This window comes from Cervus elaphus, chromosome 26 (genome assembly GCF_910594005.1).
Source record: "Cervus elaphus chromosome 26, mCerEla1.1, whole genome shotgun sequence".
Lineage (NCBI taxonomy): Eukaryota > Metazoa > Chordata > Mammalia > Artiodactyla > Cervidae > Cervus > Cervus elaphus.
The window spans coordinates 31,724,678-31,737,325 of NC_057840.1; the positions used below are offsets into that span (position 1 = coordinate 31,724,678).

General features: G+C 40.3%; 1 protein-coding gene across 2 annotated transcripts in view; it reads left to right on the top strand.

Annotated features, from left to right (window-relative positions):
• LOC122684220 (sterile alpha motif domain-containing protein 5) overlaps positions 1-12,648 on the top strand; it is a 981,181-nt gene that overhangs the window by 714,714 nt on the left and 253,819 nt on the right. Inside the window, exon 1 of one of the 2 annotated variants that reach the window (XM_043888224.1) lies at positions 9,756-9,876. The exons of the other annotated variant lie outside the window; for it this stretch is intronic. Within the exon in view, the coding sequence (XP_043744159.1) occupies positions 9,856-9,876 (21 nt within the window). The 5' untranslated portion in view covers positions 9,756-9,855. Of the gene's footprint in view, positions 1-9,755; positions 9,877-12,648 lie in introns of those variants that run through there. 2 annotated transcript variants of the gene reach the window in all.

Sequence of the window (12,648 nt, forward strand, 5' to 3'; positions counted from 1 at the left end):
TCATAACTCATCCATAGAAATATGTTCTGCATTGAACTGAAACCTGAAAAGAGAGTTTAGGGTAAAGAGAGTTTGACTTTTATTGTTTTCCTGCTCCTGTCTGGACAATGGAAAGAGAAGGGAACATGATGATGGAAGATGTATTTTTGAGTTGGCCCTGGTAGAGTTTGAGTGGCTTAACTTTTATATTTATCAGGAATGCTAAGAGTTCTTTTATGATGGAAGTGATCCTAGGTAGGCACCTGTTCGTTTTGTTTACTGTTACCTGTCCAAAATGAGGAAGCACAGGATTCCTCGTCCTCCAGCTGGGACTTAATGGGGTCCCATATGGCTCTTAAAGAACCTCTTGATGAAAGTGAAAGAGGAGAGTGAAAAAGCTGGCTTAAAACTCAACATTCAAAAAGCCAAAATCATGGTATCTAGTCCCATTACTTCATGGTAAATAGATGGGGAAACAATGGAAACAGTGACAGACTTGGGCTGCAAACAGTGACATGCTTGGGCTCCAAAATCACTGCAGATGGTGACTGTAGCCATGAAATTAAAAGACACTTGCTCCTTGAAAGAAAAGCTATGACCAATCTAGACAGCATATTAAAAAGCAGAGACATTACTTTGCCAACAAAGGTCCGTCTAGTCAAAGCTATGGCTTTTCCAGTAGTCATGTATGGATGTGAGAGTTGGACTTTAAAGAAAGCTGAGCACAAAAGAATTGATGCTTTTGAACTGTGGTGTTGGAGAAGACTCTTGAGAATCCCTTGGACTGCAAGGAGATCAAACCAGTCAATCCTAAATCAGTCCTGGGTGTTCATTGGAAGGACTGATGCTGAAGCTGAAGCTCCAATACTTTGGCCACCTGATGCGAAGAGTTGACTCATTGGAAAAGACCCTGATGCTGGGAAAGGTTGAAGGCGGGAGGAGAAGGGGATGACAGAGGATGAGATGGTTGGATGGCATCAGCGACTCAATGGACATGAGTTTGAACAAGCTCTGGGAGTTGGTGATGGACAGGGAAGCCTGGCTTGCTGCAATCCATGGGGTCAAAAAGAGTCAGACACAACTGAGCGACTGAACTGACTGAATATGGCTAGATCTTGCTCACTTTCAACTCAGTGCTTCTCTCTGATGAAGAAGAGACCTACTGACATGCACATCACTGACTGCAACTTGAAAGATAACTCTATTATCTTTAATTTTGACCAAGAGTTGCAAAATGCATTCCTGTCCCCAGCTAGGCAGGTTGGAGCTTGCTGTTTCTATTAGTATCCTGTTTAGAATGTAGATGAACTACTGTTCCTCCAGAAACGTGAAGGAAGATTGCTTTAAAATTAGGGGGAGATTACTTGATAATTTCTGCTTTTTTAACAAGTATTGGCTGGGAAGATAAAGGTCATCATTGTCTTCAGTGTCTTTTCTCCACACATGATAAGAATTACATGGAGACATGAATCAGGTCATGTTGCTTCTCTGCTTAAAATTCTTCCGTGGTTTCCTCTGGACTTAAATCCATACTCCTTACCATGGTCCAGAGGGCAGTGTGGTCCAGCCCCTGATCACCTGATGACCTCGTGTCACACCCCCTCTCCCTTGCTCTCCCCACTCCAATTATACTTGACTTTTTCCAATTTCTCAACTGCACTAAGCATTTTTCCCCATCTCAGAGACTTCTCATTCACAAACTTCTTTGCCTGCAATGTTTTTCTTCCCACACATAATGGCTGACTTCATATTCTTCCAGTGTGAATGTCTTCTCTTCCTGACTGCTCGACCTGAAGCAGGTAGCTCTCGCTATAGTCTCCATCTCAACCCAAAGATGGTTTCTTTTTAGAAATTTAGCAGTTATTGTTTTGCTAGTCTGTTTGTGTATTTGTCCTCTGTCTGTGTGCCACCTAAAAAGGACGCATGGTGAGAGTTGGGACTTTGGTCATCATTGTATTCCCAGTGTGCCACACACAGTAACTGCTCGGTTAATATTTGTTGAATAAATTGAGATTTACATATTAGATGATGTTCAGTTGCTAAGTAGCATATGCTTCTTTGCGACCACATAGATTGCAGCATGCCAGGCTTCCTTGTTCTTCACTAACTCTAGGAGCTTGCTCAAACTCATGTCCATCGAGTCAGTGATGCCATCCAACCATCTCTCCTCTGTCACCCTCTTCTCCTCCTGCCTTCAGTCTTTCCCAGCATCTGGATCTTTGCCAATGAGTCAGCTGTTTGCATCAGGTGGCCAAAGTATTGAAGCTTCATCTTCAACATCAGTCCTTCCAATGTATATTCAGTGTTGATTTCCTTTAGGATTGACTGATCTCCTTGCAGTCCATGGGAAACTCAAGAGTCTTCTCCAGCACCACAATGTGAAAGCATCAATTCTTTGGCACTCAGCCTTCTCTATGGTCCATCTCTCACATGCATACATGACTACTGGAAAAACCATAGCTTTGACTAGATGGACCTTTATTGGCAAAGTAATGTCTCTGCTTTGTAATACACTGTTTAGGTTTATCATAGCTTTCCTTCCAAGGAGCAAGCATCTTTTAATTTCATGGCTTCAGTCACCATCCGCAGTGATTTTGGATAAGCTTCTGAAAATTGAGCTAGTAGCCTTATTCTCTTTATAGTATACTTAAAAGAACAATTTCTCCTCAATCTTTATGTAACTATAACTTTGCAGGAAGTTAGCTAGGATCCCCACACTAGATGACAATCTTCAGAATTAGAGGGATAAAGAGTTTCTGTTATTTTACAGCTCTTTCTATAGCATCAGGAAATAGTACCTAATTTCTGTAAAGAGTTTTTGTAGCTAAACAGAAGGTGCTTGCCACTTGAACTTTTAGGCAACCTGATTCTTGACTTGGTTTACTTTGGGTTCTGGGCACTTAAATAAGAAAAATATGTTCTGTACATAAAAAGGAATAAATATACAGCCATTGCCACCTATTAATATTTCTATAAGTTTTTCTGTACTATTAGTGATTAACTATAATGGAGAGGTAATAAATTTAATGATGATGACAACAGTGATGATGTCTAGGATATTTGCTTTCTCTACCAAGCACCGTACAAAGCACTTTATTTCTAAGTATAATATATATTTCATTTTATTGTATAGCATCTAGTATCATATATTTTATTTATATAGTAACAATAATAATAGTTTACATGAGCAACAGTGACAATAGCAGACATATCCAGGGCAAGAAAATAAGTTCAGTACTTTGGAAACCTTAGAAAAAGAAAGATGAGAGTATTGATTCATTTTCCAACTGGCTCTGGTTCTCTCAGAGCATTAAGCCACATCCTGGATGTGACTGTCTCAAGACCCCACAGCTAATAAAAAGTACTTGGGACTCAGACTCAAGCCTTCAGATGCTGTCAGTGTATTATGGACTGTCTCTGGGAAGGCAGTGTTAACCCAAGCAGCAGACAAAGCAGGTAATTTAGGAGTCTGTAACCCATGATTCTTCTATTAAACTGAATACTCATGTTTTTGAATGGTGGCCTCTAGAAGTTTCTGAAAAAATCTGATCTCCACATTAGAAGTGGGAACATGATTCAGGAAATCTGTAATTGTCCATAATGGCTTTCTCTGAATTACTTTATCAGATTCTTTTCCTCTCTGCCATTTGCCAAAATCTGGTGGGCTGCAAGCAAAATAGGAAGAGCTTTAGATGAAATAAGAAGGCTGCTACATAGGAACGTGACCTTTGGCAAGTCACTTAGTCTCTAAGCCTCAGTTTCCTCATCTGTAAAATGGGAATAATAACCCACCTTATGGAGTCTTTGAGACAGTTAGAAAATGTAGGCAGAGCACTTAACAATGTGTAGAAAGGACCCAATGTTAGCTGCTGATGTGGCTGTTATTCGTAGTCTTATTAATAATAATTTTGATGTAAGGGAAGCTCTAGGCAACCAAAAGTCTGGTTTTGTTTTAATTTTAAAGGGAGTCTAGGACAGCTGGTGAGCTATTAAGAAGCAAAGAAGCATAGGCAAGTAGTAGAATAGGTAAGGCAGATCTCAGCAATTCCACAATTTTGCTTCTAGTCATACCTCGATCAAGCCTCTTCACCTCTCTAAGTTTCAGTTTGCTTGTCTATAAAAGAAAGAGGTCTACTCTTCCCATCTCAGCAGATTGTCAAGGATTCAAATGACACACATGTATATAAAAGCACATTGAGGGTTTTAAGAATCTGCCTTCCAATGCAGGGGACGCAAGTTCGACACCTGGTCAGGGAAGTAAGATCCCACATGCCGCAAGGCAACCTGGCTTGCATGACACAAAGAGAGAAGGCCGCATGCCACAACAGAGACCCAGTGCAGCCAAAATAAAATAAAGAAGTAAAAGCACGTTGAATTTCTTAATGGGAATGGTATACGTTGCTTTCACACCTGTTTCACTTAACTGAGTTGTTTCTTCAAAGTCAGTGATTCTCAACCCTGTCTGCACAATTAGAAGCAACCAGAAGCTTCTAAAAATCCAGATACTCAGGCAACAACCCAGACCAATAAAATCAGAATCTCTAAGAGTGGACCCAGACTGAGTACTATTTTTTTTCTCCCCAAGTGATTCCACAGTCCACCTATGTCAGGGAATAAAATATTTCTCATGCTTGCCTGGTGATCAGGAGCCCCAGAGACCCACCATAACTACAGAATCAACCCTGCAATGAAGACACTGGGAGCCTGCATTTTCAATAAGCACCTCCAGCTGCCTTTTCTCAACAGACAATTAGGAGAAATACTGTGTTGAATCATAGTCTGAGAGTTAGAAGGGATATCATCTAAAATCTTCACACTTGGTTCATCTCTAAACCATGGGAAACGTTACGAATTTTATGAACAGAAGACTAAATGTTTGAATAGTGTGGAATAAAATAATAAACTCAAGTTGTGGTGTGCACAATGGGAATGGAATAACTAAAATTTTCCCCTACAAAAGATATATATTGTACAGCTCTATAAAACCTAAGTTATTACTTTTAGCTCTCATGGGAAAATGAGGCAGATCAGCTTTAATGTAAATAACATGGAGGCAAGTTACTATGGCAAACCTGAAGGGGAAAAAAAATCAACAGCTGATATCCAAGTTGCAAAACACAACTCAATTCTAATTGTGCATTGCAATAGATAATTCCACTCCTCCTCACTGGTTGAAAGCATCAGACTCTGCCAGAACCACTGATCTGTCTGTTCCCACTGAGCATTAGGCCATTGCCTTTGAAAACTTAAATCTTAGAGAATCTCATTTCCTCTGGGGCCACATCCACTTGCCTGACTAAGGTAGTTAGCTCTAAAAGCTTTCCTTCTTCCTGTTTCCTGCACTGTTTGAGTCCTGCCTTTGTCTCAGCTTTGTTTGAGCCATAAATGCTATCACTTTTTAGAGACTATGTTTAATTCTGAGCTTGTTAAGACAAAAAATAATGGAAATTGACTTTAATTAACATATACGTTCAGAATATTTGCATTTCCTTCATAATAGTTTTATAAAACTTACTTCCAAACTTCACCAGATGAGGCATTTGAAAATAATGGTGCACAATCTGGCCTGAATCTAATCTTTGGAAACTATATCAACTTGTTCTATATAATAATCCTTGTTTTAATGTGCATTCACTATGCTCGTTTCTTCGCATTTGCATTTATTTTTGATAAAGTGCCTTAATAGAATCAAAGTAGCCTAACTTTTTGTGATATGAAACAATGACACAGTACTGCTTCATTTTTTCTGATTTGGTGGAAAGTTCTTAGGATTAATAAGAGGATGTGTTGTAAATACTTGGATTGGCATGCCCTATAAAAGAGCTGGTAGGGTTATACAGAGGTGACCCCCAACTCTTTAGCTGAGTCAGCATGTGGTACCTTGAATGAGAACGGAGTCGTGGGTATCCTCCCCCATCACTGGACTTCTCTAGGGTTTTATTTTTTGTATTTTGTGTGCTTTGTTGAATTAGTTGTGTTATGTCCTGTGTTGGAATGGAGAGGGCATTTTTAAAACTATTTTAATAATAATAATTAAATTATTATTTTATTTTAATAATAAAATAATAATTTTAATTTTCAAAACTATTGCTGCTGTTGGCCTTTCTCCACTGTCAACCCAGTCTCAGCGCACAGTCATGGATCACAGCCTAGTTGTGGTGAAGGGGCTTGCATAACTCAATGAAGCTGTGAGTCATGCCATGCAGGGCCACCCAAGATTATGGTCATAGTGAAGAGTTCTGACAAAACGTGGTCCACTGGAGGAGGAAATAGTGACCCATTCCAGTATTGCTGCCTGGAGAACCCCATGGACAGCACCTGAATATTCATTGGAAGGACTAATACTGAACACTTTGACTACCTGATGCAAAGAAAAGCCCCTGATGCTGGGGAAGATTGTAGGCAAAAGGAGAAGGATGGACAGAGGATGAGATGGCTAGATAACATCACCGAATCAATGGACCTGAATGTGAGCAATCTCCGGGAGATGGTGGAGAACAGAGGAACCCGGCACGCTGCAGTCCATGGGGTCTCAAAGAGACATGACTGGAAAACAACAACAAGCACACGAGATAACGCACAGTCATTGTTCAGAGGACGCCAGTTCTTAATCTGCTTAATCTGCTGTAACAAAGTAGTTCCACAGATTGAGTGGCTTAAACAACAGGAATGTGTTGTCTCATCGTTTTCAAGACTGTAAGTCCAAAATCTAGATTTTGGCAGGGCTGGTCCCTTCTGAGGACTGGGAAGGAAGGATCTGTCCCAGGCCTCTCTCCTTGCTCTTCAGATGGCTGTCTTCCTGTTCACATGGCTTTCTGCCTATAAGTGTGTTTCTGTGTCCAAATTCCCCTCATTTTATAAGGACACCAATCACATTGAATTCATGCCCACTCCTAGGTGGCACTAGTGGTAAAGAACCTGCCTGGCAATGCAGGAGAAGTAAGAGACATGTGTTCGATCCCTGGTTTAGGACAATCCCCTGGAGGAGGGAATGGTAACCCATTTCAGTATTCTTGCCTGGGAATCCGGGGGCCAGAGAAGCCTAGCGGCTACAGTCCATAGGGTTGCAAAGAGTCAGACACAACTGCAACAGCTTAGTAGCACTGGTGATGTTATTTTGATTAAATCACCCTATCTCCAAATAAGGTCATCCACTAAGGTATGGGGTTAGGCCTCACCTTATGAATTTGGAGGGTGGCGGACACAGTTCAACCCTCAACATCAATATTATACATGATTTTTTAAATGTTTGTGTATTATCAAATTATAACTGAGAAATGTAAATAAGTATTGAAAGGAAATCTTAATTATTATGATGCTATGTAACAGGACTTTGGACTTCCCTAGCTCAGTAGTTAAGAAGCCGCCTGCCACTGCAGGAGACTCAGATTCTATCCCTGGGTCAGGAAGATCCCTTGGAGAAGGAAATGACAACCCACTCCAGTATTCTTGCCTGGAAAATCCCATGGCAGGCTACAGTCCATGGGGTTGCAAGGAGTCAGACAGACTTAGTGACTAATCAATAGCAACAAAAATAAGACTTTACCAGTATATCTGAGCTCTTTTCTGCAGGTAAGTGGGGATGTCCCACAGTTGGGGAAAAGATTGTATCACAGATTAACTGTGGATCTCTGCCTGATCTATAGTTGTTTTCAGGTGTACACTGAACTGAATTTATAGTCTTGATTTCAGTGCTTCTGAGAGTCAAACTCTAAAATAAAAGCTATATCCTACTGAGTAAAATTTCTCTTTTGATTATTGGGCAGCTAAGAGGGTGGAAAGACCAATGCCCTCCTTGTATAGATGAGGAGATGGACACCTCTAAGGGAGCAGTAAGGCTAAGCAGTAGCAGCCCTAGAACTAGACTCATAATTCCTGCTTTTTTTTCTTACCACTTCACACTTTCCATCTTCCACACCAGATGTTCCCCATCTTATCCCCATCTTTCAAAACGACTCACTGTTTACTAACAGTGACTTTCTAACAGTTACTAACAGTGACTAATCTGACTTTTCCTTATTTCATTCAATTAAAAACAATCAATGAATCCCAATAAATTTGCTAGGTAAGTACATTATTAATGCCCACGAGCAGGATAAGAATTCTGAGGAATGCCTTAGGTTACCATTTTCCCATACCCATCAAGCCAATATGTGTGTTTGTGTGTGTGTGTGTGTCTGATTTGGATAAGCTGTATTAATAGTTTTCTTTACTCTTCAGAGCCAGCTTTTCAGCTGAAACTTCCCTTATGACCATACTTATATGTTTCAGGGTGGAAAAAATTTTGTCTGAGATGTCCAGCTTGTGGCCATTAATTATTACTCTTAAAAACAAAAGAAGGAAGTGGCCTTTACCTTCTCTTTTCTACCAAGGCTTGATTAATGCATCATTAATGCATTAACCTTATAACTGACATGTAAAGTTTGGATTCTAGAAGCCGCCTGCCTAATTCGGCTGATGGAACTGTGGCCTGGGCAGTGGCTTGCCCAAAGCCACTCTAGTTAAAGAGATCTGGGGATAGGTCTCTTTATGTTCCATCCAGAATTCTTAACGCCCCCGTATAATGCTGCTTAATGGTTATTTAGCACATGTGTAAGCTAGTGGAAAATTTAATCTGTCTTTCCCTATGAAGATAAGAGAAACAGCAGTCCTTAGTGTTCATTGGTAGGTGACTTTTTGTTATGCCACACTCATTAATGTTAAAGAATAGACTGTGTTTTCTAAATATGTTATTTACTGTGACTATTTCCTAACTCTTCACTAATGTTTCTGTCTGTTTGTCTGTCTACTCTGTTGTGTTTGACTTTCTATGACCCCATGGACTGTAGCCCGCCAAGCTCCTCTGTCCCTGGGATTCTCCAAGCAAGAATACTGGAGAGGGTTGCCATCTTCTACTCGAGGGAAATCTTCCCGATCCAGGGATCAAATTTTTACCTAAACTTATTTGTGTCTGCTTCTATGGGGAAACACACACTGACTTTTAATATTTTAAAGTTGTATGTAAAACATTGAAAATTTTCATTTAATAGTCTTAAAATTTTGCCCTCAGTTGTTTTGTAAGTTAGTAGTTTCTTTTAACCTCTTTTCAGGGTTATTAACTTGGGTTAAACTATATTAAGCAACAGCTATCTTTTTTGTGTGTGAGTCTAAAATCCTGGTGGATGAGCCAACCCTACAGAGTGTCTCAGAACCAAGCGTGCTTTGAGTTGTAGGCAGTTCGTGCTGTGGGAATGCTAATTGTAGAACATTAAACTTATCGTGTTAAATTGATTTCTGGATGTTTCTCTGTGGAAGTCTTGAAATAGTCCTCCCCTTCCTTTCCTTGAGCCAAGAAAACTCTGAACCAGAACAATTCAATTTCAATTTGTGGAAAAACTCTAATCCATGAAACAAACACAGTGCTAAGATAGATGGGGGGAGGAGGGCAGCAAGGGGCGGGGGGAGGGGGAGACAGGGACATTTTGATCACTTTTGCATGTTACTAAAATATCTGAATTTCTGTTTCATTGCTCTGAGATGTATTTACAAGCTTTGTTTCTGAGGAGTATTTGCAAGCTTCATTTTAAAGCCTGGGAACCTCAGGAGCAAAACCTTCTTTTGAGCCATAGTTCTTGTGTTATATGTTAAGCATTTGGAAGGAACCCCAAGGAGGCCTCAGGAAGCAGTTACTGCCTCTTGACTTATCATCCTGAAGGCGATTTGTTTTAAAGTTGATAATCCCTAGAGCTACAAGAGTGTCCCACATCTGCCCCGAATTGAAAACAGATTCCTATTAAGAGCCTTACATCAGCGCTGCGAATTCATTCGATCTGAGTCAGAAAGGAAGTTGGAGAACATTCGAACGTATGGCCTGATAGCAACTCGGCAGCTCCGTTCATGGAGGATCAAGATGGCAGGGTATGTAGGCTGTCTGTTTTTGAAATTTAAGACTGTTTTTCTGTAAGGAAGTATCCTTCTGACCTTTGGGCAGGAATACTCGGGAGGGGACCGTGGTAGCCAACAGGTATGAAATAACTTGGTGGTGGGATTTCCAATGCCTTTGATGAATTGATCAGAATTATGAGGGACTGGGAAGCCTCTGGAAGCAGAAATTCCTCTGCTAGGTTTTGTGTTTTTGTGACTTATCATTTACATAAAATACATTCAAAAATTATGTAGATATTTACATAAAATTCTGCCCCCAAGACTCTAAAACGATTCTGTAAGCCAAGAAAAGTTTTTACTGTTTAAGAGCCAGAGCTTTTCCACCCTCGGCTTATCTATGAAATTATCTGAAAATATTTCCTCACATGCCAGGAATGAAGGATAGAACTCTGAACTTCATATTCCAAGCCTCAGGGGACTGGGACCGTCTGATTAACTTTTTAGCATTTAATATCCTACTGAAGTCTTCTTCTCAGCTGGCTGAACAGCTTTTTCCCTTCTTTTTCTGTGGAAACAGCCTATTATAGAATGTGTGGTTCTTTTTCTTCTAAATTAAAAAGGAGATCAGATTTGCTCATTAAAACTGATTAAAGGAAAAAGAAGGGTACAGGGGTTGTGAACAAGGGTCTGAGGGCCCCATGGCTTGAGGCATGGATTCTGAGCTACGCTCTGCTCCCCTCACCAAGCCCTCCCCACCCCCTGCCTGGCTCCCGAGTTCCTTCTGGCCCCTTTTCCAGGTCTGGACTGGGCTTTGGGGAGTGGAGGAGGTCTCTCGGGTTATTTCCAGAGGACTATTCCACTCAGTATTTTCTCCGAGAAGCTGAGGACAGCACCTAGTCCAGGTGCTATCCAGTCGATACTTGTTGAATGAAAATAGAATTGTGGAAGGGAATCCTGGAAGAAGCATCAGTTTGAACATATGGAGCCCGTGAACCTCTGTTTAGGTTAATTTCCACTCCCCTCCTTGAGAAGATTGACACCAGAACTAAAGCCTAAAAGGTGATGAGTAATTGAGAGAAAAGTGCTAGAATGTCAGTCAGGGCAACTGTGTATAAAATGCGTGATTCCATGGTTATGGTATTAATAAAGTAAAGAAATGAAATATGAGTCTTGAGAGGTAACAATTGCCCTCCGAGAGGGTTCAGGAGTCCAAGGAAACTGGTGCATGAGAAAGTGAACAAACACAGCTGGTCGGCTTCCTCTTCAACTCAGTACAGATGTGCTCATCAAAAATGTTCTGACAGCACAAAGCCTGTTCCTGTTACATGTTCTTCCCCCAGTTTCAGAAACAATGTATTAAGAGCAGCCCAGTTGGCAGGTAAGATATTCAGTCCAAATGCCAAAATACTGTCCCCTCTTGACTGGCTGCCCACAGTTCTTGAAAGAGGGAAGGTATTTTGGATGCCAAAAATTGAGTGCAAACTGTGTCATGGGACTCTGCCCTCTTAATCCCAGCAAGACAGAGGCTCCCTTTTAGAAAAGGAAGCACATTTGGGTTTTTGTGCTAGAGGATGCAAAAAGATGTATTGATCAACTCAGACAGAAAGAGGAATTCTCAGGCTTAGAAACATCGCTCTGTCCCAGCTAAGGAGACTGGCAAATGAGCCTTGAAATCTATAGAAGCAGTTCCAGTTCAGATCAGCCTCCTCTTTGGCAGATGATGCTAGATATAGAGATATTTATATAGAGATAGATTTATATATCTTAATTTAACTAACCCATTTAACTTCAATCCCAGAGGGTTGGGAAGAAAATAAAAAGTAGGGTTGCAGAGACATCCAGGTTAAAACCTATATCAAAAATGTAATTACCATTACCTCAAGTAAAATTCACTTCGAGAAGTCTCTCTTGCCACATTTTGAGTAACAGAATAAGCAGGTCTTCATTTGGGGCCACATCTTCTTTCCTTGCCCCATATTTGAACATCAGGCAGGTCTCTAAGGCTGTTCCACCATGCCAAGTCACAAAGAGTTTTGTAAACTGTTGTTTAGAATTCAGAGCGCATTATTCCCCAGAAACAAGGTTAGGATCCCAGCTCAACTTTTGAATGCAAATTTACCCCCAAATATAGAGAATCTGTTACAAGGTTCTGGAAATGGACAGAAAGAACATCTATTATTTATTTTAAGGGTGTTGAAGAATAAATTTTACAGTGAACTGTAATTTTTAATGATATAATTTTACAATGGACTGTAATAATGCTTTTGAGAGCATTTTTAATATCCTTGAAAATTAAATTCTTGGCCTTGCACACCAGTCCTTTCTTTATCTAAACCCTAACCACCTATCCTTGGTGCTTTGTCTCCTCTTTTGAATGATACTCTAAGTCGGAATACTAGCAAACAATTTTCATGTACTTTTCCACCAACAAGGTTTTTTTGGGGGGGATCTGGAATATCTTCCTCCATGTTTGGTTTCTGGCAAACTCTTGATCAACTCAAACATTAACGGAGTTTAAACTCCTCTATATTGCCTCAGACTCCTATTTCTTTCCTCCTTAGGCACAAACCCTCCTGAGAAAACTTTGCCCAATTTCAAATGGTTCCTTCTCTGACCTCCTAAAATATTAGAGATCATAGTTTTAAAAGTTCCCCTAGGAAGAGTTAGAAACACTCCTCCCCACCTTTCCTGCATTTTTCTAACACTTTGTAAGAACCACTATGTATTAATGTTCACCACATTATATTGCAAATTTTATTTATATATTGTTCCTTTCCCTAGATTGAGAATTCCTTAAAGATAGGG